The 24,835-nt window shown below is 51.7% G+C and overlaps 2 protein-coding genes across 3 annotated transcripts in view; one reads left to right on the top strand and one right to left on the bottom strand.

Annotated features, from left to right (window-relative positions):
- Positions 1-10,511, bottom strand: fam160b1 (family with sequence similarity 160 member B1). 2 transcript variants are annotated; one of them, XM_031904769.1, is made up of 17 exons: positions 10,208-10,511; positions 9,080-9,158; positions 7,821-7,990; positions 7,584-7,688; positions 6,659-6,781; positions 6,305-6,571; positions 5,982-6,178; positions 5,714-5,828; positions 5,540-5,616; positions 5,118-5,310; positions 4,072-4,241; positions 3,833-3,973; positions 3,623-3,713; positions 3,394-3,537; positions 3,088-3,228; positions 2,734-2,837; positions 1-2,154 (listed from the first exon to the last, which is right to left on the bottom strand). In XM_031904769.1, exons 1-17 carry the CDS (start codon positions 10,250-10,252, stop codon positions 2,049-2,051), a joined length of 2,268 nt encoding a protein of 755 aa, XP_031760629.1. In that variant the 5' UTR covers positions 10,253-10,511; the 3' UTR covers positions 1-2,048.
- An 8,904-nt stretch (positions 10,512-19,415) lies between these two features.
- The window catches only part of ablim1 (actin binding LIM protein 1), a 147,568-nt gene continuing 142,148 nt past the window's right edge, over positions 19,416-24,835 (top strand). The window contains exon 1 of the mRNA XM_031906305.1: positions 19,416-19,599. Within this exon, the coding sequence (XP_031762165.1) occupies positions 19,587-19,599 (13 nt within the window). The 5' untranslated portion in view covers positions 19,416-19,586. The remainder of the gene's footprint in view (positions 19,600-24,835) is intronic.

Below are 24,835 nucleotides of genomic sequence, written 5' to 3'. Positions count from 1 at the left end.
TCGGCACAAACAGAAAGCTGAGATTTACTGCTAAAATAAGACCGGAATCTACAACAAATTTGTGACATTCACTTCTGCAATAGATTATTTTACATTTCTTTAACTTAAATAACATTTTTCTTATAAACATGTGGAAGATAAAGGGACAGAGAGCCCCTTCTTATTTTGTATTTGTCTAGTGGAAATGGGAATAGATGAACGCGATGCTGCTCCTGTTGTGGGGCCTTCCCATGTCTCTATAAAGGCGTCACTATCCCTGCAGCAACAGGAGCAGCGGCAGCGCTCAGTACTGAAAGTAACAGGACCAGGGGCACACAAACATCCTGTATAGGAAGGAAACACACAGCTACGGGCAGCGCAATGATTGGGGCGTCCAAGGGGGCGCAGTGGAAAGCAGGGTGCAAAGTGCAAAAACAGGAGCAATCTGCCATAGGTCTCTGCAAGTGCCCCCATAAATACTGTGCTGCCTGCATTCTGTATCTATAAGGGGTGGAAGGGGAAAGGCACATAGGGGTCCCCCCCTGCTGCCCCTAAGCCTGGGCATCATCCAGATGTGCAAGTTAGGGAACGTTAGCGGAAGGGCTCATCTAAAGCTGCCCATACACGCACTGATATAACTGTGCGAAACGCGTTTCGTTTGTTGGCTCGAAATTTTTGTAGCATGGCGACTGCTCGTTAAGTCGATCAGACAGGTTAGAGCAGGGGTGACAAATATGTTGATCACTGTCCACCAGTCGATCCCCCGTGGATTTCTGGTGGACCATGATGAAGCCAGGGATGCGGAAGTGCTGCGTGAATGTGTATGTACGCATTCGCGCCTCACTTCCACATCCCCGGGTCATTGGCCGATCGCAGACAAAAAAGGTCTGGCCCCCCTGGGTTACTGAATTTCGGTGTTCATGTTCAGAACATCCTCCCCATTGGTTATTTTTAGGGCTTTATCCTACAATTTCAGGTTGAATGTTAGATCGTTGTATTAAAACATACATTCAATGTTTGACGGAAAAAGACTAAAATCAGAGCGTGTATGGGCAGCTTAAGCGCTGTACTAAGCACGTGCCCTACGGCAGCCCATAAGGACAGCGCTGGCCAATGGCGCACTCTCTGCACTCTCTTTTTTTTATCCGCCACGAGGTGCAAAGCGCAGACAGACGCCGAGTTTTGAAGCAACTTTTACAGGAATTAATGGGGTCGACGAGACTGATGGGGCAGGTCTCACAATAAAACAACCGCTGGGGCAGAGAGAGAGAAGACGCAGACGCCTGCCCGCGGTAATGGAAGGATAAAATGCTCGCCATTTGCACTGATTTCTAATAGGAATTAATAAGGTTTTAGTCTTAGTGGCGCTCCAACTAATTAGCAGCATCTCCAGAGCACAGGGATATAAAATAATACTCAGGAACACATGCCGTACGCCGAGCCAGTGTCCTTGGTGAATGTGGCAGGGCACAAAGCTGCTCGGTACCCGGACCGGAGGTTCTGGTTCCTTCCGTGTCCCTCAGTGGGTTATATACTTGTGTCTCTTTGTAAAAGTCCTCTTGGCAGTGATGGGGTTAAAGGGGTCCGGCTGACACCCAACGAAGATAAATGCACTGTTTTCAGTGTGTGAGCCGTAAACATTTATATTTCCATTAAAAGCAGTTTAAAAAAAAAAGAGTAAAATCCGAGTCCGCTGATTGGGTGACGAAGCAACGAGCCTTTGCGAAGTGCAGATGTCTCCAGTAGCTTAAAAGTTTCTAAAAACACTTAAGGTAACCAAATAAAGGAAATCCAGCGCTTCCCCTTTAATAAAGGGAATATGCGTATTTTCCCATAAGACCCTTCTGCTTGAGCCTTGGAATCTACCCGCCCCCCGTTGGGACGAAGGTAGAAGCGGCGGCCGCTAAAAAACAAATGATCGCTACAGAAACAAATCAGCTTCCCTTTCCATCCAACATGGCGTCAGTCTTTCTAAATGTTTTGCTGCACAAAAAAAAAAAAAAAAACAGATAAAAGAACGGAAAAGTAAAATTTGGTCTTGCGGTTTGTAAAATCCACACTGGGGGGCGCTATGGGCTGCTGGAGCTGTGAAACTTGACGAAAGCGATGGCGGCCAACTCCTTGCAGAATTCCTCCAGTACAATCACCCCTTCCAATAGTGTCATGTGGTCGACCCTGGGAAAGGGATAAAGGGGAGATTTACCTTGTGCTCTTGAGGATAAATGGTGATTAAAGGGCAAGTAAATATATATTTTATTAGTCTTATGGCCTAGGGCTGTGCTGATTCCCACAATCATCGGCTCTATGCCCCCAGTAAATCTTGGGTAGAGCTGCTATAGTAATGGAAGGCCACAGGAGTGAGCTGGCACAAGTGAGGTACCAATGGGCTTTTGCTACACCTACCGACTGTAACCCAAGGGGACCGACTGTTGTCGAACCAGAACTATGTAACCGGAACTAGCAGGGTAGAGTGAGAAGCCACTTCTCCCAGGCCAAAGTGCCAATGGAAAACTGACATGGAGACTTTGTGCCTTTGTCTTAACAAACCAGGTCATATAAATTCTGGGGTTTACTTGCCCTTTAACCATTTCTGTTATATAAACCATACCCAAAGCCTTGCTTATATAGCCTTGGTGCCATCAGGATATCCTCATCTAAACATCAGGTGGGACCCCCATGAGTGACACAACCTTTATCTCAGTGATCCTTCTCATGTTGGTACCACACACAGAACAACAGAACAAAATCTCTTACATCGGCCCATCGGGTTCAATGCCCAACAATCGCTTCCTCACAAGCAGGAGTTTCGGGGTGAACTCTGGGATTCGCTGGATTCTCACCATGAGGTCTCCAACCACCTGCGGGGGGGCAGAAGATAAACATTTGTATTATATACAGTTTATGTATATATAGAGGCGGAGTCTGGCTGGGGCTGAGTGCAGAACAGCTCTCCAATCAGAGGGCAGACAATGCAACACATGACTTTCCTATCCATAAGGGAAGCGATATCCCGGGCTGCTTAGAATGGGATTGTATCTGAGAGTGGGGCGCCCTACACTCCCCCCCAGCACTCACATGATGGCAGAACAAAATGGCGCAGGTACTTACCCTGACTATAACAGAGAACAGAGAGCGACATCCGGGCGCCAGGTTGACATAGGGGTCCAACAGGAACTCGTGTATGTGCGGGTGGGGGAACAGGGACAGCTTGGACAGCACCGACGTTACTTGTAAATTGACATCGTAGGGCTGCGGGGGGTGATTAATACATTCAGCTGAACTCATTATCAATAGCAATCGGTACATTTATCGCCCCAAAAAACGTCCATAGACGCCAATGGCAGCAGCAAAAAGTTGTTTTTTCAGCGAAACAGGACAGATTTGTTCATTCCTGATTATAAAGCAAACACCTACCTGATCAAGGATCCTGCCCATCCTATCAAACAGCACCTTCAGGAAGTGGCCCTCAAAGAAAGGCGCCTCCAAATTGCACTTCTCGATTGCTTTGGCCGCCCCCGGCCAGTCCCACCGCAGGCAGATTGCACAGTATTCCCGGAACTAGAAAAGGAACATTTGGTAACAATGAAATCCCTGAGACGCATTAAACATGGAAGTTGTGGCAGTAGGGGGCGGAGCTACATACCTGTCGGTGGGCATCCCTGAGGTACGTGTCATATCCTGTGCCCTCCACCTGATATGAAGATTTTGCCTCGTCGGGGACCAAGCAGAGGAAGCTGAAGGGGGGGGGGGATGATACAGTTATTGAGATGCATATCAAGAGCATGGAATGCTGGGAGTTGTAGTTCAGTGATAGCAGGGTTTGAACTATAACCCCCCCATGCTGCCCAGTTACCTGTTTACAATCTTATGCACTTCCGTCTTGCCGTCGGTCCGTTGATGATCGGGGGTAATTGGCGGCGAGGCGCTGAGCCACTCTTTGGAGAGGGTGTTTTCTGGGGACAAGCCTGTAAATATGGGGTCTTCTTCTAAATCTCTGTATCCATGAGAGGAGGGAAGTAACCAGCATTAGCGCACGTCCTGGCTATACACTCCGCTTACTGAAGGAAACTGTCAAATTAAAGGGGAACTTACACTGCCCCCGCGATCTGTCCATTCTCCACTATGTCTCTATCCTCGGGGCACGGGGGTTTGTACTCGGTGTAGTTCCGCTCCTCCAGGTTGCGCAGAACCAGGTTATACAGGATGTGCTCGCTGGGCTTCTGCAGGAGATGCTCAAACAGCCGGAGGGTCATAATGCTGATCTGTAAGAGCCACAGGCAAACTCCAACGGTTAGATGCACCCTACTAGCCACTAACAAACTCTACTGGCCACATCCACCCTACTAGCCAATGATGAACTCTACTGGCCACATCCACCCTACTAACCAATAATGAACTCTATTGGCCAAATCCACCCTACTAGCCAACTCTATTGGTTAAAGCAACTTTTCAATTGGTCTTCATTATTTAATGTTTTAAGTTTTTTAATTATTTACCTACTTCTTCTAACTCTTTCCACCATTCTGACCCCGGCAGCCAAACCCTATTGCTCTGTGAGGCTCCAGTTTTATTGTTATTGTTACTTTTTATTCCTTATCTTTCTATTCAGCCCCTCCCCTATTCATATACCAGTCTCTCATTCAAACCACTCTCGGGTTGCTAAGGTAATTTGGACCCTAGCAACCAAATAGCTGCTGAAACTCCAAACTGGACAGCTGCTGAACAAAAACTGAAATAATTAAAAAACTACGATTAATAAAAAATAAAGACCGACTGCAAAATTGTCTTAGAATATGACTCTCTACATCATACTAAGAGTTAACTCAAAGGTGACCAACCCCTTTAATCAGTAACTGCTTTTCTGACATCCCATGGTGAGTGGGCCCAATGCTGACAATCACACAATACAAGATATGGGAGGCGGCTCATTTCTGTGTAGGTTGGGAACTCGCCATACAGGATCCTGCAGGGCTCGGGGGCTCACGGTGCAGAGCAAATAACTGGGAATTTACATTTGCTTTAATATGTAAAGGGCAAGTGCATTCTTTCTGGCTCATGTGACAGTCCCCTAATGAGTCAGCCTGAAGGCGGGGCTAAGTGCAAGGGGGCGGGGAGATCTCATTAGAGCCAGCCCTCACCTCGTCGGAGATATGGTTGCAGTGCTCTATCAGGCGGTGGCGCAGGGGGCTTTTCTGCACGTCTCGCAGCGTCTCCGGCTCCCGGTGCTCCCCGAGCAGGAAGTAGACGATCTGTTCCAGGAGGGAGTCGGACGTGACCTGCCGGACAATGCGATGGAGCAGAGCGGTAGCTGTTAGAATGCCGATCTCAGACCTGAGAGGGGGAATGGGGACGCAGGTTAGGGGCTGGGATTGGTGTAGAACGAAAATAGGCGGGGCGTTACTTTGTCCAATCAGAGAGCGATACTCATTGGTACATAATGACAAGTGGCTCTTAGGAGCCGGAGATTACATGACGTTTCTGTACCTGCTGCCGCTTGATTTAGCTTTGGGGTAACCCCCCCCCTATTTAACCTGCTACTCTGAACCCCCCAAATACTCACGTCTGCATGAGCTGCGGTTCCATGACGCCAACAAGGAATCTCTCCCGCACGCTTCTGGCCATGGCCGAGGCCGCGATCTGAACGGGAAAAGGGGGAGTCCGGTCAATATAATTCTAAGGTTCTATTCATACACAGGAAAGATGGGGTTCAGGGGGGCGAATAACAGAAACCAACCCTGTGCGCTTCTTTGATGAGCTGATCGCAATAATCGAACCAGGACAGGAAGGAAATGAGGGCTCTTTTCCCGGGAAATGCCGAGGCGTCTTCCTTAACGCTGTACGAGTCCAGACTGGAGCAGGGAGAGAGCAAAGGCTGAACCCCTATTCCTGCAGTCACCCCAAATGAACATTATAGGGCCCATCACAGTCTGGTTATAAATATGTTGCCCTGCTAGGGATGCTGGGAAATCAACAAGCATCTGTTTAGCGTTACTGCTACTTACCCCCAGTTGATGCCCTCCACTGTCTCTATATCCAGAGGGTCTATGGAGTGCGGCAGAGCCTGGTACAGGGAGGTGAGGCGGTCGGTGAGGAGTTGGCACAGACAGGTGCTCTGGGTTAGGCACTTGGCAGCCGCCACCTCGGGCAAACTCACCAGCAGCATGAGCCCCTCGCAGGCCTTTACAGCAATGCGCCCGTCCTGATAAAGGGAAAGCGCAGCACTGACATTCTGATGGATCACGTAATGGGCCCACAAGGCCCCGCCCCTTTAGCAAATACTAACGATGTATTGATTAAACAATGAATAAATTAATAAAAGGCTCACCGGACTTTTTGTGAGGTTTAACAAGGAGTTCACCAAATTGTAATCCTGCTGAATGTGATTGGCCGACGCTTCTGATGTCGCGGAAGGATTCAGGTCACCTGACGAGGATACGGGATCACTGCCGAGCTCTGCGTTGGCACCGACACTTCTCTCTGCCCCAGGGGGGACCGGCTGCCCGGTGTCATCCACCATCTCTTGCTGGGTACTGCCCGGAGCTCCCGGGGCGCTGTTGGTGTAACCCACGGACTGAGACGCCTTGGATTTGTTCTGAAATCAGCCGGAAACCCCAAATGTAACCAGGAGAGCGATAATATTCACCACGCGGCCCCCCCACTGCGCGGGACCCCCACCCACCTCAAGGAAGAAGTTGACCAAATAGGGGTCTTGCTTTAACTTGGCACAGACGATGCACAGGAACTGGATTTCTTCATTCTCCGTCGGATTGGCCAGGACCTCCCCACAGAGCCGGATCAGTTTCTGGGGTAGGAACAAAGGGCAAGTCGGAATATAAATATACAAATGTCTGCGGATTCCGGGTTATTCTGCTACTGATGTCACAACCGTGTTTTCTGCAGGATAATGATGTCACAACTGAGTGTCCTGCAGGACAATGATGTCACAATCACGTTTCCTGCAGGATAATGAAATCACAGCTGTGTGTCCTGCAGGATAATGATGTCACAATCACGTTTCCTGCAGGATAATGATATAACAGCTGTGTTTCCTGCAGGATAATGATGTCACAACTCTATTTCCTGCAGGATAATGATGTCACAACTGTGTGTCCTGCAGGATAATGATGTTACAACTCTATTTCCTGCAGGATAATGATGTCACAACTGTGTGTCCTGCAGAATAATGATGTCACAACCATGTTTCCTGCAGGTAATTATGTCACAACTGTCTTTCCTGCAGGATAATGATGTCACAACTCTATTTACAGCAGGATAATGATGTCACAATCATGTTTCCTGTAGGGTAATGATGTCACATCTGAGTTTCCATCAAAAAAGCAGGTTTCAAGACAGGGCTGGCAATAAAACGGTAGCAGGACAGATGGGGACACACTTAGGCAACTGTGGGATTCTAAATGGGTCACGTACAGGTCCCCAGAACCAAACCCACACTGGTCCCCAGGAGTGTGAAACTCCTGATCATGTGACATTGCTACCCAATTACATAGTAAGAAAGGCTGAAAGACTGGGGTCAGGGTCGGCCCTGCCAGGCACAGGATTGGGGGAAGTAAGAGGAGGTGATTATGGGAAATGGTGGGCGGTACCTGTACTGGTCGGTGCACATTGATGTGAGGAAGAAGAGGCTGCCGGATCCTTCCTAGAAGTTTTGTATAGAAAACCAGAACCTGCTGCTTCATTCCCGGGGGGCACTGGGAGGAGAGTAGAAAAACCACAATGAGTTAACCCTGTAATTACAGTCGTGGGTGACACAAACAACTAAAGGGTCCAGCAGGGAGTGAGCCAATCGGCTGCTCTGTAACCCCCCAATGTTAATGACTCACGTCGGCTTTCCCCAGGGTGTACAGGGTCTCTAGCACCTTATGGTGCAATAAATACTCCATGCAGGGTCCCGTCTCCCCCGACTCCCTCTCGTTCTCCTCCTGCACCAGGATATCCAGCATCTGCTCCAGGTGGGAGGGGATATTGGTGTCCGTCACCGGGGCCTTGTCATCTGACCAGGGAAACAATTCAGGGGTTAAATTTACCTGGGGGCCACAGGGGCCGCATAGTGCATGGGTGGCATCTCCTTCTTGTGCCCAATCAGTGTGTGCCTGTAGGGTGCCACCCCTTCTTCTGCCCAATCAGTGTGTGCCTGTAGGGTGCCACCCCTTCTTCTGCCCAATCAGTGTGTGCCTGTAGGGTGCCACCCCTTCTTGTGCCCAATCAGTGTGTGCCTGTAGGGTGCCACCCCTTCTTGTGCCCAATCAGTGTGTGCCTGTAGGGTGCCATTCCCTTCTTGTGCCCAATCAGTGTGTGCCTGTAGGGTGCCATTCCCTTCTTGTGCCCAATCAGTGTGTGCCTGTAGGGTGCCATTCCCTTCTTGTGCCCAATCAGTGTGTGCCTGTAGGGTGCCATTCCCTTCTTGTGCCCAATCAGTGTGCGCCTGTAGGGTGCCATTCCCTTCTTGTGCCCAATCAGTGTGTGCCTGTAGGGTGCCACCCCTTCTTGTGCCCAATCAGTGTGTGCCTGTAGGGTGCCATTCCCTTCTTGTGCCCAATCAGTGTGTGCCTGTAGGGTGCCATTCCCTTCTTGTGCCCAATCAGTGTGTGCCTGTAGGGTGCCACCCCTTCTTGTGCCCAATCAGTGTGTGCCTGTAGGGTGCCATTCCCTTCTTGTGCCCAATCACTGTGTGCCTGTAGGGTGCCACCCCTTCTTGTGCCCAATCAGTGTGTGCCTGTAGGGTGCCACCCCCTTCTTGTGCCCAATCAGTGTGTGCCTGTAGGGTGCCACCCCCTTCTTGTGCCCAATCAGTGTGTGCCTGTAGGGTGCCACCCCTTTTTGTGCCCAATCACTGTGTGCCTGTAGGGTGCCACCCCTTCTTGTAAACAACAGGCTGTGCAAACACACAGAGTCACATGACTAACTCTCTCTATACATCTGTCTAACTGTCTGTCTGTCTCTGTGTGTTGGTTCCTCTGTCTCTGCCCCTCTCACTGATAGGTCAGTAGTCTCAGGCCTCTCCAGGCAGCAGGGTTAGAGATGTGAATGAGCAGTAAAGCGAGGCCGGGCTGCTGTGTTGCTGAGGCAGTGCCAGACTCACCGGACGTCTCGATGTAGTAATGGGTGATGGCTTTCCAGTGATAGACAAAGTCTTCTTGTAGGGGCAGCGAGGGCGCAAGCTGTGGGAGACAAACACAGACGTCAGCGCGGGGGGCGTGGCCTTACCTGCACCGCTCTGTAGTTCCACTGCCAAGGCAAACAGTGCGGCCTCTCCCTACGGCAGCACGGAAAAATCTACAATGGACTTGCACCTTCTGTGTCCTGCTAACCCCTAGCTCCGCCCCTGCCGTGTGACCAGGGGTACAGCCCCCCCACAACTCACAGCACTGAACCCCCCAAAGCATAATCTATTGAACAGCAGGAGGGTTCCCCTGATCACATGGCAGAGGTACAGGAATGAGAGTGCGCTGGGGCTGCTGTACTGCCAGGCACATAAAGCAGCCATAGGGTCTGGCACAGTAACCCCCGCACTGCCAGGGAAGGCAACACCTGGAATGGGCCGCGTGGGTCTCGCAGGCCAAACCGAATGTACTATGTCAGTAACAGCAGGGGGGGCACGTCTGCAGCCATAAATACCCCATGGGGGGCACGTCTGCAGCCATAAATACTCCATGGGGGGCACGTCTGCAGCCATAAATACCCCATGGGGGGCACGGGTCAGGGGGTGCCATGTAATGACCTGGGTGACCAGCTAATTGCAGTAACCCCAGCAGGGTGGGATCAGGGCAGGAACCGGGGGTTCAATAGCAGAGAGGCTGCATCGCCCCAATACTGGCAATAACTCGGGGTTCCACCTGCACCCCAGTGCCAGTACTGGCCACATACCTGGGCATATAGGGGCACCTTGGGGCAAGGGGGGCTCTCACAGACACCCCAATATACACAGCACTGTCCCCCAATATACACCCCGCCCACCCACATAGCCCCCCAGTACGCCCGATATACACAGCGCTGCCCCCCCCCCGTACAGAGCCAATCACAATGGCCGGGGCCACATCAGCTCCGGGACTCTCCTGCCCTGCGGCCCCCCCGTCCCTCCTGCCCCCCCCGTCCCTCTGCCCCCCCGTCCCTCCTGCCCCCCGTCCCTCCTGCCCTGCGGCCTCCCTGCCCCCCCCCCCCTCCCTCCTGCCCCCCCGTCCCTCCTGCCCCACAGCCCCGGGCCCCTCACCGCCTCCACGGCCTGCTGTAGGATAGAGGTGATCTTGGAGAACATCTTGCCCCGCCGCTCCAGCAGCTTCTCCCGGGAGAACTGGGCGATTCGCCGCCCCCGCCGGGAATCCAGATTTGGCCTCTATCCGGGGCAACAACCGGGCAACCGGGGCATCCGCACTCACCCACCGGAGGAACCACTCACTACTGACGCACCGCCACACACACAGCCCGGGCCGCGGCTACCGCCCCCCCTGCTGGGCCACAACCGGAACTGCACAAGTGCTGGATGGAGGCGCTGACGGCTGATGCTGCCACCTAGTGCGACAGAGCCGGTATTGCACCTGCCCTTACTGTAAGCACAGAAATATATTGCTATACTGCTGCCTCCTATTGAGTACAGACGGAATTGCACCCTCCCTTGATGTAAACACCAAACGATTTTGCTGCCCCCTATTGCCCTAGTACCCGTACTGCATCTGCCTTTGTTGTAGGAACCAAAGAACACTGCTGCCATCTAATGCCATAAATCGGTACTGCCCTTTACTCTAGGCACAGGATACTGCTGCCTCCCATTAGGATAGAGACGGAATTGCACCCTCCTTTACTGGAGATACCAAACGATTTTGCTGCCCCCTACTGTCCTAATTCCTGTACTGCATCTGCCTTTGCTGTAGGAACCAAAGGACACTGCTGCCACTCAATGTTATAAATCGCTACTGCCCTTTACTGTAGGGTACAGGATACTGCTGCCCCCTCCTGGTACAGAGACTGAATTGCACCCTCCCTTGATGTAAACACCAAACGATTTTGCTGCCCCCTACTGCCCTAGTACCCGTACTGCATCTGCCTTTGTTGTAGGAACCAAAGAATACTGCTGCCATCCAATGTTATAAATCGGTACTGCCCTTTACTGTAGGGTACAGGATACTGCTGCCCCCTCCTGGTACAGAGGCGGAATTGCACCCTCCCTTGCTGTAATTACCAAACGATTTTGCCGCCCCCTACGACCCTAATTCCTGTACTGCATCTGCCTTTGCTGTAGGAACCAAAGGACACTGCTGCCACTCAATGTTATAAATCGGTACTGCACTTACTGTACAGGATACTGCTGCTCCCTCCTGGCATAGAGACGGAATTGCACCCTCCCTTGATGTAGATACCAAACGGTTTCGCTGTACAGCACTCAAGGTACAGAAGGAAAGTGCTGCCCCCTACTGCAATAGCGCCAGTATTGCATCTGCTCTTACTGTCAGTATCGAATAATACTGCAACCCTATTGCCAATACTGCACTTGTCTTTATTATCTTTATTAAAGGGCTACTGCTGCCACCTACTAAAATACATTGGTACCGAAACTGCCCGTATGGATGGCACAATGAATGACCATTGAGAGGCAGCGGCACCTGCGTTTTCTCATAGGAATAGGCTGCAGTAGTTGCAGTTGGCCAGTAGATGGCAGCAGAATCCCACAGGTAAGGGTTGGTGTAGTACCGAGATTGGATCATGGGCAGCAGGACATGTAAGATGCAGTATTGGCTCTGGGGCGATAGGGGGCAGCAAAATCCCACAATAACACCTACTGCCACCTACTACCCCTCTCCTACAAGGTAAAGTGCAGAGTGAGCTGTAGTACCGAGGCTGCAGCGCTAGAGGGCAGCAGGACACTTCTGTAAATACCGGAATGACAGGTGCAGTGCCCGCATTTTGGCGTTAGGTGGCAGCAGCATTCACTACTAGAGATAAGGATTGAGAAGCCGAGTCGCTGCGGCGCTGAGTGACAGTCTGTGAGGGCAGAAGCAGATCGCAGAAATACAATATAACGCGCTGCTACTTTCCGGCTATAGTTTCCCTACAGGAGCCAAAGCCACTTATTGCCAAGGGAAGCAGTGGTTTCTGTGACACTGGCACCACCTGTGCAGGGGGCAGAGCTGGGCACTGGGCTGGGAAATACTCTTTATAGAGGCTCAGGTCCCGCCCCCAATAAAGCTGAGCCAATCAGCACTGCCCTGCTGGGGATATAATCCAATGGGTGAGCTTTAGTATAAAGCCCCAGGCCTTGGAACTGTGTGGAACTGCTAGAAGCCACACGGGTTTCTGGGGGTTTAGTTTCCCTTTATGGAGAGTGTGAGCCTCACCTGAAAGGCCCAAATCTCCCAAACTCAGAGCCATTTAAAGCTGCCAAACCCAACGACACCACTAGGTGGCAGCGTATGCAACTATACCTGTATAATGTTCCTACTGACTGTGTAACCGACTGGTCCATCCGCTCCGTACGGAACAATGGGAACCTCATTACTCTGCAAAGTCCCCAGGGAATAGAATGAGATGAAATATTTAAAACTCTGGTTCTCAAGCATTATACACCAAGGGCAGAATAAGCAAAATTATGATTTGGTCTTAAATACCACCTATATGCAGATGACACCCAGATATATTTAGACCCCCCTGCACTAACTGCTGATGTCCAAACCCAGATTGGTAACTGCCCCCTGGCTATCTCCTCCTGGATGAACCGACGCCAGCTCAAACTTACCCTAACTAAACCTGAGCTCGTGGTCCTCCCACCCAAACCTGGCCCCTCCTCCTTTCACCATTACTATTGATGGCATGACCATTAACCCTGTAAATTCTGCTCGCTGCCTTGGGGTTATCTTTGACCAGTCTCTCTCCTTCTCTAACCATATTAATAACACTGCCAAAACCTGACGCTTTTTCCTCCGCAATATTGCCAAGATACGCCCCTTTCTCTCACAAGCAACAGCTAAAACACTAATCCATGCCCTTATCCTTTCCCGCTTAGATTACTGCAATCTCCTACTAACCGGCCTCCCAGACTCCCACCTCTCTCCCCTGCAATCAATCTTAAACTCTGCTGCCAGGATCCTCCTGCTCTCTCCTAAGAGGGAACCTGCTCAGCCTCAATTAAGCTCACTAGCATGGCTGCCTGTCAAGCAAAGGAGCTTACAGAATCCTTCTACTGACATTCAAAGCCCTTCCCTCCTCTGCTCCTCACTACATTCCCTCACTGGTCTCCCTGCTCCTCACTACATTCCCTCACTGGTCTCCCTGCTCCTCACTACATTCCCTCACTGGTCTCCCTGCCCCTCACTACATTCCCTCACTGGTCTCCCTGCTCCTCACTACATTCCCTCACTGGTCTCCCTGCCCCTCACTACATTCCCTCACTGGTCTCCCTGCCCCTCACTACATTCCCTCACTGGTCTCCCTGCTCCTCTCTACATTCCCTCACTGGTCTCCCTGCTCCTCACTACATTCCCTCACTGGTCTCCCTGCCCCTCACTACATTCCCTCACTGGTCTCCCTGCTCCTCACTACATTCCCTCACTGGTCTCCCTGCCCCTCACTACATTCCCTCACTGTGTCCCTGCTCCTCACACATTCCCCACTGGTCTCCCTGCTCCTCACTACATTCCTCACTGGTCTCCCTGCCCTCACTACATTCCCTCACTGGTCTCCCTGCTCCTCACTACATTCCCTCACTGGTCTCCCTGCTCCTCACTACATTCCCTCACTGGTCTCCCTGCTCCTCACTACATCCCTCACTGTTCTCCCTGCTCCTCACTACATTCCCCTTACTGGTCTCCTGCTCCTCACTACATTCCCTCACTGGTCCCCTGCTCCTCCTAATTCCCTCACTGTCTCCCTGCCCCTCACTACATTCCCTCACTGGTCTCCCTGCTCCTCACTACATTCCCTCACTGGTCTCCCTGCTCCTCACTACATTCCCTCACTGGTCTCCCTGCTCCTCACTACATTCCCTTACTGGTCTCCCTGCTCCTCACTACATTCCCTCACTGGTCTCCCTGAATGTTCCTGGTCGTCTCCTCCGCTCCTCTCAGAGCCCCCGTCTCTTTACACCATCCACACCCACTGCGCTCTCTCGTCTTAACCCTTTCTATCTCGCTGCCCCTTCCCTCTGGAACTCTATCCCTGAATCCCTCCGTAGGGAAAACTCACCCACTCTCTATAAGATAAAACTCAGACTGTACCTTCTGGGGCACTAAAACATTATTTTGCCCAGTCCTGCGCTTAAGGGCAAATGCCCATACCTGGTGCCTCTTACCTTCCAGTTTGTGCCTGTATGTTACCCAACCACTCAGATTGTAAGCTCTACGGGGCAGGGACCTCCTTCCTACTGTGCCTCACATCACATGGCACTTATATATATATATGTATTTATTGTATTTATTTATTATATCACTTGTCCTCCCTGTGTTTAATTTTGTATTCTGTAAGACTGTACAGCGCTGCGTATCCTTGTGGCGCTTTATAAATAAAGTTATACATACATACAAAATGTATCAGATTTTAGCAGATGGACTTTATTTATCGTTAATTGGAAAACTTTTCCCAAAATAAATGAAATTCACTAGGTCTTTTTGTGTCCAGGTCCCTATGTATGTTGGGCCCCCTTAGCCCATAACAAGGTAACAGATATATAGAAACATTGGGGTAACAGTCACCCTGCTATAGTTCCAGGGGTACCCAGGGCACAAATAAGCACTCACCCCAAATCCCCCCCTAACTGGCCTTCAGGCTGGGCCCCCTTAGCCCATAACAAGGTTACAGATATATATAAACATTGGGGTAACAGTCACCCCGCTATAGTTCCAGGGGTACCCAGGGCACAAATAAGCACTCACCCCAAATCCCCCCCTAACTGGCCTTCAGGCTGGGCCCCCTTAGCCCATAACAAGGTTACAGATATATAGAAACATTGGGGTAACAGTCACCCCACTATAGTTCCAGGGGTACCCAGGGCACAAATAAGCACTCACCCCAAATCCCCCCCTAACTGGCCTTCAGGCTGGGCCCCCTTAGCCCATAACAAGGTTACAGATATATAGAAACATTGGGGGTAACGGTCCACGCCCGCTATAGTTCCAGGGGTACCCAGGGCACAAATAAGCACTCACCCCAAATCCCCCCCTAACTGGCCTTCAGGCTGGGCCCCCTTAGCCCATAACAAGGTTAACAGATATATAGAAACATTGGGTAACAGTCACCCCGCTATAGTTCCAGGGTACCCAGGGCACAAATAAGCACTCACCCCAAATCCTCCCCTAACTGGCCTTCAGGCTGGGCCCCCTTAGCCCATAACAAGGTTACAGATATATAGAAACATTGGGGTAACAGTCACCCCGCTATAGTTCCAGGGGTACCCAGGGCACAAATAAGCACTCACCCCAAATCCTCCCCTAACTGGCCTTCAGGCTGGGCCCCCTTAGCCCCTAACAAGGTTAACAGATATATAGAAACATTGGGGTAACAGTCACCCCGCTATAGTTCCAGGGGTACCCAGGGCACAAATAAGCACTCGCCCCCAAATCCCCCCCTAACTGGCCTTCAGGCTGGGCCCCTTAGCCCATAACAAGGTTACAGATATATAGAAACATTGGGGTAACAGTCACCCCGCTATAGTTCCAGGGGTACCCAGGGCACAAATAAGCACTCACCCCAAATCCCCCCCTAACTGGCCTTCAGGCTGGGCCCCCTTAGCCCATAACAAGGTTACAGATATATAGAAACATTGGGGTAACAGTCACCCCTGCTATAGTTCCAGGGGTACCCCAGGGCACAAATAAGCACTCACCCCAAATCCCCCCCTAACTGGCCTTCAGGCTGGGCCCCCTTAGCCCATAACAAGGTTACAGATATATAGAAACATTGGGGTAACAGTCACCCCGCTATAGTTCCAGGGGTACCCAGGGCACAAATAAGCACTCACCCCAAATCCCCCCCTAACTGGCCTTCAGGCTGGGCCCCCTTAGCCCATAACAAGGTTACAGATATATAGAAATATTGGGGTAACAGCCAGATGCCCCACCCCTGTACTGATGCCCCTTACTGTGCCCCTACCCTCAAGCTGCCAATTTCACATTCCCCAGACTTGCCCCAATACTGCCATATTTACCGCAGTGCCACAAAGTACAATGTTACCCTGCCAGGCTACTAATGCCCCTGCCCCCCCCCCACCATTATGCCCAGTACAGACTCCTTCCATGCTCCTTTCCCTATACCCCCAGGCCTGGTCGGCTTATCAGACGCAGAACACAATGGCTCTGGCCCCCATACAGGCCGGTCAGTAGGTAGAGAGGTGGGTAGGTAGGTAGAGAGGTGGGTAGGTAGGTAGAGAGGTGGGTAGGTAGAGAGGTGGGTAGGTAGGTAGAGAAGTGGTGGGTAGGTAGGTAGAGAGGTGGGTAGGTAGAGAGGTGGGTGGGTGGGTAGGTAGGTAGAGAGGCGGGTAGGTAGGTAGAGGGGTGGGTAGGTAGGTAGAGAGGTGGGTAGGTAGGTAGAGAAGTGGTGGGTAGGTAGGTAGAGAGGTGGGTAGGTAGAGGGGTGGGTAGGTAGGTAGGTAGAGAGGTGGGTAGAGAGGTGGGTAGGTAGGTAGGTAGAGGGGTGGGTAGGTAGGTAGAGAGGTGGGTAGGTAGAGAGGTGGGTAGGTAGGTAGAGAGGTGGGTAGGTAGAGAGGTGGGTAGGTAGGTAGAGAAGTGGTGGGTAGGTAGGTAGAGAGGTGGGTAGGTAGAGGGGTGGGTAGGTAAGTAGAGGGGTGGGTAGGTAGAGAGGTGGGTAGGTAGGTAGAGAGGTGGGTAGGTAGAGAGGTGGGTAGGTAGGTAGAGAAGTGGTGGGTAGGTAGGTAGAGAGGTGGGTAGGTAGAGGGGTGGGTAGGTAGGTAGAGGGTGGGTAGGTAGGTAGAGAGGTGGGTAGGTAGGTAGAGGGGTGGGTAGGTAGGTAGAGGGTGGGTAGAGAGGTGGGTAGGTAGAGAGGTGGGTAGGTAGGTAGAGAAGTGGTGGGTAGGTAGGTAGAGGGGTGGCCCTATACCCCCAGGCCTGGTCGGCTTATCAGACGCAGAACACAATGGCTCTGGCCCCCATACAGGCCGGTCAGTAGGTAGAGAGGTGGGTAGGTAGGTAGAGAGGTGGGTGGGTAGGTAGGTAGAGAGGTGGGTAGGTAGGTAGAGAGGTGGGTAGGTAGAGAGGTGGGTAGGTAGGTAGAGAAGTGGTGGGTAGGTAGGTAGAGAGGTGGGTAGGTAGAGAGGTGGGTGGGTGGGTAGGTAGGTAGAGGGGTGGGTAGAGAGGCGGGTAGGTAGGTAGAGGGGTGGGTAGGTAGGTAGAGAGGTGGGTAGGTAGGTAGAGAAGTGGTGGGTAGGTAGGGTAGAGAGGTGGGGTAGGTATAGGGGTGGGTAGGTAGGTAGGTAGGTAAGAGGGTGGGTAGAGAGGTGGGTAGGTAGGTAGGTAGAGGGGTGGGTAGGTAGGTAGAGAGGTGGGTAGGTTAGGTAGAGGGGTGGGTAGGTAGGTAGAGGGGTGGGTAGAGAGGTGGGTAGGTAGGTAGGTAGAGGGGTGGGTAGGTAGGTAGAGAGGTGGGTAGGTAGAGGGGTGGGTAGGTAGGTAGAGAGGTGGGTAGGTAGGTAGAGGGGTGGGTAGGTAGGTAGAGGGGTGGGTAGAGAGGTGGGTAGGTAGGTAGAGGGGTGGATAGGTAGGTAGAGAGGTAGGTAGGTAGAGGGGTGGGTAGGTAGGTAGAGAGGTGGGTAGGTAGGTAGAGAAGTGGTGGGTAGGTAGGTAGAGAGGTGGGTAGGTAGGTAGAGAGGTGGGTAGGTAGGTAGAGGGGTGGGTAGAGAGGTGGGTAGGTAGGTAGGTAGAGGGGTGGGTAGGTAGGTAGAGAGGTGGGTAGGTAGGTAGAGGAGAGGTGGGTAGGTAGAGAGGTGGGTAGGTAGGTAGAGAAGTGGTGGGTAGGTTAGGTAGAGAGGTGGTAGGTAGAGGGGTGGGTAGGTAAGTAGAGGGGTGGGTAGCGTAGAGAGGTGGGTAGGTAGAGGGTGGGTAGGTAGAGAGTGGGTAGGTAGGTAGAGAAGTGGTGGGTAGGTAGGTAGAGAGGTGGGTAGGTAGAGGGGTGGGTAGGTAAGTAGAGGGGTGGGTAGGTAGAGAGGTGGGTAGGTAGAGAGGTGGGTAGGTAGAGGGGTGGGTAGGTAGGTAGAGGGGTGGGTAGGTAGGTAGAGAGGTGGGTAGGTAGGTAGAGAAGTGGTGGGTAGGTAGGTAGAGAGGTGGGTAGGTAGGTAGAGGGGTGGGTAGAGAGGTGGGTAGGTAGGTAGGTAGAGGGGTGGGTAGGTAGGTAGAGAGGTGGGTAGGTAGGTAGAGAGGTGGGTAGGTAGGTAGAGAAGTGGTGGGTAGGTAGGTAGAGAGGTGGGTAGGTAGAGAGGTGGGTAGGTAGAGAGGTGGGTAGGTAGGTAGAGAAGTGGTGGGTAGGTAGGTAGAGAGGTGGGTAGGTAGAGGGGTGGGTAGGTAGGTAGAGGGTGGGTAGGTAGGTAGAGAGGTGGGTAGGTAGGTAGAGGGGTGGGTGGGTAGGTAGGTAGAGGGGTGGGTAGAGAGGTGGGTAGGTAGAGAGGTGGGTAGGTAGGTAGAGAAGTGGTGGGTAGGTAGGTAGAGGGGTGGGTAGGTAGAGGGTGAGTAGGTAGGTAGAGAGGTGGGTAGGTAGGTAGAGGGGTGGGTAGAGAGGTGGGTAGGTAGGTAGAGGGGTGGGTAGGTAGGTAGAGAGGTGGGTAGGTAGGTAGAGGGTGGGTAGGTAGGGTAGAGAGGGTGGGGTAGGTAGGTAGAGGGGTGGGTAGGTAGAGAGGTGGGTAGGTGGGTAGAGAGGTGGGTAGGTAGGTTAGAGGGGGTGGGTAGGTAGGTAGAGGGGTGGGTAGGTAGGAAGGTAGAGGGGTGGGTAGGTAGGTAGAGAGGTGGGTAGGTGGGTAGAGAGGTGGGTAGGTAGGAAGGTAGAGGGGTGGGTAGGTGGGTAGAGAGGTGGGTAGGTAGGAAGGTAGAGGGGTGGGTAGGTGGGTAGAGAGGTGGGTAGGTAGGAAGGTAGAGGGGTGGGTAGGTGGGTAGAGAGGTGGGTAGGTGGGTAGAGGGGTGGGTAGGTAGGAAGGTAGAGGGGTGGGTAGGTGGGTAGAGAGGTGGGTAGGTGGGTAGAGGGGTGGGTAGGTAGGAAGGTAGAGGGGTGGGTAGGTGGGTAGAGAGGTGGGTAGGTGGGTAGAGGGGTGGGTAGGTGGGTAGAGGGGTGGGTAGGTGGGTAGAGGGGTGGGTAGGTAGGAAGGTAGAGGGGTGGGTAGGTGGGTAGAGAGGTGGGTAGAGGGGTGGGTAGGTGGGTAGAGAGGTGGGTAGGTAGGGGGGTTACCGGTCACCCTGTTCCAATAGCAGAACGAGCAGCAGCGCAACCAGTCTCTCCGCCCCCCTCTCTCCCCCCGCAGTGGTTCGGTCCCAGGGAGCTGTAGGCAGCGGCGCAGGAGGAGGAGGCCGGGCACACCCACTCGGTGCGGGGAATAGGGGGGCCCAGAGCCGGGCACAGAGGGGACATGCAGTGAGTGGCGCCATCCGAGCCGGGGGAAGCGGCAATGAGACATGTCGGCTAAAGGTAAGCGCCGTGCGGGGGGGCAGGGGGGCATCTCAGCCTTTGTTTGCTGGGGGGGGGGGGGCTGGATTCAGCGCTACCGGCCCGGGCTTGGGGGGCACTGCGGTCTGATTGCTACAGGGACTGGGGGCCTCTATCCCCATATATACCCCATGTATATCCCATTATATACCCCATGTATATCCCATGTATACCCCATGTATATCCCATTATATACCCCATATATACCCCATGTATACCCCATGTATACCCCATATATACCCCATGTATACCCCATTATATACCCCATGTATACCCCATGTATACCCCATGTATACCCCATATATACCCCATATATACTCCATATATACCCCATGTATACCCCATGTATACCCCATATATACCCCATGTATACCCCATGTATACCCCATATATACCCCATATATACCCCATGTATACCCCATATATACCCCATATATACCCCATGTATACCCCATATATACCCCATGTATACCCCATGTATACCCCATATATACCCCATGTATACCCCATATATACCCCATGTATACCCCATGTATACCCCATGTATACCCCATTATATACCCCATGTATACCCCATGTATACCCCATGTATACCCCATTTATACCCCATATATACCCCATGTATACCCCATGTATACCCCATTATATACCCCATATATACCCCATGTATACCCCATGTATACCCCATGTATACCCCATATATACCCCATGTATACCCCACGTATACCCCATGTATACCCCATATATACCCCATGTATACCCCATGTATACCCCATATATACCCCATGTATACCCCATGTATACCCCATGTATATCCCATGTATACCCCATATATACCCCATGTATACCCCATGTATACCCCATTATATATACCATGTATACCCCATGTATACCCCATTATATATACCATGTATACCCCATTATATACCCCATGTATATCCCATGTATACCTCATATATACCCCATGTATACCCCATGTATACCCCATTATATACCCCATATATACCCCATGTATACCCCATATATACCCCATGTATACCCCATTATATATACCATGTATACCCCATGTATACCCCATTATATACCCCATGTATACCCCATTATATACCCCATGTATACCCCATGTATATCCCATGTATACCCCATATATACCCCATGTATACCCCATATATACCCCATATATACCCCATGTATACCCCATGTATACCCCATGTATACCCCATGTATACCCCATATATACCTCATATATACCCCATGTATACCCCATGTATACCCCATATATACCCCATGTATACCCATGTATACCCCATGTATACCCCATATATACCCATGTATACCCCATGTATACCCCATATATACCCCATATATACCCCATGTATACCCCATGTATACCCCATATAAACCTCATATATACCCCATGTATACCCCATATAAACCTCATATATACCCCATGTATACCCCATGTATACCCCATGTATACCCATGTATACCCAGCCTGATGCTCTCTGCCCCATCCTTGATTGTACTGGTACCTTCTGCGCCATTTGTGCCAGTTCTGGTACCCTCCACCCTAATCATGCCCATACTGGTGCCCTCAACCAACTCCCACATGCCCATTCCCATACAGTCTCATACAACCTGCCCCAGTCCTACCCATATTGGTGCCCTCTCCTCTAGCCCATTACTGCCCACACTGGCACTCTCTCTGAAATACCTTTCCATACAGGTGTGTTTTTGCTCCATTACTGCCCATACTGTGCCCATATTGGGGAATCTGCCCTATTGCTGCTCATTATGGTATCTTAGTGCCCCACACTATGCCCCCCCAGCTATGGAACCAACATTGATCACTGATTTCAGAAGCCATGTCCCAGCCCTGGTACCTCTGTGCCCAATGCAGAAGCCATGTCCCAGCCCTGGTACCTCTGTGCCCAATGCAGGAGCCATGTCCCAGCCCTGGTACCTCTGTGCCCAATGCAGAAGCCATGTCCCAGCCCTGGTACCTCTGTGCCCAATGCAGAAGCCATGTCCCAGCCCTGGTACCTCTGTGCCCAATGCAGAAGCCGTGTCCCAGCCCTGGTACCTCTGTGCCCAATGTTTCCCAGTTTCAGTCACGGATTATTCCCAATATTATCTATATCTATAGATTAGCTGCATGTCCCATGTGACCTGTCCCTCTATGTGCAACTCCCGTGCAGCTGTCCCTCTATGTGCAACTCCCGTGCAGCTGTCCCTCTATGTGCAACTCCCGTGCAGCTGTCCCTCTATGTGCAACTCCCGTGCAGCTGTCCCTCTATGTGCAACTCCCGTGCAGCTGTCCCTCTATGTGCAACTCCCGTGCAGCTGTCCCTCTATGTGCAACTCCCGTGCAGCTGTCCCTCTATGTGCAACTCCCGTGTAACTTGGTGCTTATATTGTGTCAGTGTCTGGGTTCTGTTTGTGTCTCTGTATTTCCCTGTGTGCCCATCGCTCTGTGCTGGGCATGGGTATTGGCAATAATCTCCCTGGCAGGGGGGTCTCCAACTCCCCCAGGCCCCAACCTCCTTTCAGCATGGGCTATGGAGGCACAATGTAAAGGGGAAGTAAAAAGCTGCTGTACAACCTCTCGGGTACAGTCGGGAGTTTGCCAAGGTGCCCGGGGATCCCTGTATTGGGGCAGATGGATAACAGAAATATTTGAGTGAGGAAAAAGAAAGCTTAGGAACAGGCAGAGCCAACAAAACCACCGAGGCTTTATAGTCAGTGTTATTCAATGTGGAAGCAGAGGGGACCCCCCTAACTGGCACCGGCCATTCCTGCCCTTCTGTCTGGCACTTGGCAGCCCTTCATGATGGGCACAGGGAATGCCCGGAGGTTCTGGTGCCAGTAGGAAAAGTTCTATTTACAGTTTATAAACTTTCTATTAGCCAATCGGCTGTGTCGCTGCGTCGGCTCCGTATCCCGACACCTTTGCTAATGACTCCCCGCGCAGAGCGAGCGTCTCCTCACGCTGTTCCCAGTCTGTCACTTTATCCCGTCGCCCCTTTAACACTCACTCACTTGCCAAGAGCAGAGGGAAATGAGCCAAGGTTGCCAATCTGGCTCTAGTAACCCTTTCTGTGCCATGTTACTGGATACCAGATTTACTCCCCATTTACCTCTTCCTAGCAGGTTTGCAGTTGGCCTTCATTTTTTATGCCTTTTTATTATTTTTTTAAATAGCCTTCCTCATCTGCCACTTTCTGGTCTGCACTTGAGAATGCTGTCTGGGTTGTCAGGGACACCGGCCATGGCAACCAGAAAAAAAACACACATTGTGACCCTTCGGTTTTTTCATCACTTTTTACTTCTTCTTGTTCTGTTCATCTTCCCTTCTGATTATTACGTTTCTGGCTGGCTGCCCTAGCAACCAAACTTTTGTGAAGATCTCACTAATGATGTAAAAACCCCAATAACAAGAAATGAAGACCAACTGCAAAGTATTTCAGAATACTGTGGCCCGCATCATGCTAAAAGCAGGGTTAACTTGCCCTTTACGTAGAGGCTTGTTACCTTCTTTAAATGTAAATTGTCAGTTCCTGGGCCTCAGTTCAGCCTCCTTATTCCTTTTAATGATGGGAATTTTCCTTTATGTGATTGGCTGCGCTGAGACGAGGGGGTGTGTTCTTTTTAGTGACGTTTGTTTGGGTCGGCGCTGTGGGCGGAGCTCTAAATAAATATGTTTGTGCAGGTTATGAACTGACTGAGGATTCTGTTCAGCTTTCTCCCTACATGCAGCTTGTTTATCCCCTCTGTTCTCTGGTTCCGACTCTTGAACAAATGTAGGCACTTTTTCCTTTATTTCAAATAACTGTGACAGCGATAAAACAGCGTCTTTAATGCGTATAGCGAAGGTCAACTTTCTTTTTATATAAATAATATAGTCGGGGTGGCTAAGCTGAAGGGTTAGTGGCAGTTGGCACCTCCCCGGGCAGCCGCTTGGCACATTACACTGCTTTGGGTACTTGTTACCATTCAGATAAACACCTTGCGGATTATTATTGCAGCCACAATGGGAGGAAACAGGGGGAGATAGGGATCTGGGTGAATACGAGAAGTCGCAATAATGTAACAATAAGGGAAAGTGAGTAATTGCCGCCGACACCGCCGGCCTTTCGCCTTGTTAACCCAATGAGTGCTGGAGACACTAACCCCCTAGTTAATCCAGTAAGTGCTGGAGACACTGACCCCCCAGGATGTCCCTTGTTAACCCAATGAGTGCTGGAGACACTAACCCCCTAGTTAATCCAGTAAGTGCTGGAGACACTGACCCCCCAGGGTGTCCCTTGTTAACCCAATGAGTGCTGGAGACACTAACCCCCCTAGTTAATCCAGTAAGTGCTGGAGACACTGACCCCCCAGGGTGTCCCTTGTTAACCCAATCAGTGCTGGAGACACTAACCCCCCTAGTTAATCCAGTAAATGCTGGAAACACTGACCCCCCAGGGTGTCCCTTGTTAACCCAATCAGTGCTGGAGACACTGACCCCCCCAGCGTGTCCCCTGTTAACCCAGTAAGCACTGGAGACACTGACCCCCCAGGGTGTCCCTTGTTAACCCAATCAGTGCTGGAGACACTGACCCCCCAGCGTGTCCCCTGTTAACCCAGTAAGCACTGGAGACACTGACCCCCCAGGGTGTCCCTTGTTAACCCAATCAGTGCTGGAGACACTAACCCCCCTAGTTAATCCAGTAAGTGCTGGAGACACTGACCCCCCAGGGTGTCCCTTGTTAATCCTATCAGTGCTGGAGACACTGACCCCCCAGTGTGTCCCCTGTTAACCCAGTAAGCACTGGAGACACTGACCCCCCAGGGTGTCCCTTGTTAACCCAATGAGTGCTGGAGACACTGACCCCCCAGGGTGTCCCTTGTTAACCCAATCAGTGCTGGAGACACTGACCCCCCCAGGGTGTCCCCTGTTAACCCAGTAAGCACTGGAGACACTGACCCCCCAGGGTGTCCCTTGTTAACCCAATGAGTGCTGGAGACACTGACCCCCCAGGGTGTCCCTTGTTAACCCAATCAGTGCTGGAGACACTGACCCCCCCAGGGTGTCCCCTGTTAACCCAGTAAGCACTGGAGACACTGACACCCCAGGGCATCCCTTGTTAACCCAATCAGTGCTGTAGACACTGACCCCCAGAGCGTCTTACCTCAGTCAGGGCCCTGGGCTTAGTGAGAGTTTCTGTAGTCGCTAATG

The sequence above is a fragment of the Xenopus tropicalis genome, chromosome 7 (assembly GCF_000004195.4).
Source record: "Xenopus tropicalis strain Nigerian chromosome 7, UCB_Xtro_10.0, whole genome shotgun sequence".
NCBI lineage: Eukaryota > Metazoa > Chordata > Amphibia > Anura > Pipidae > Xenopus > Xenopus tropicalis.
Note: the sequence above shows the minus strand (reverse complement) of the source record. Positions and strands in the feature narration are given on the sequence as shown.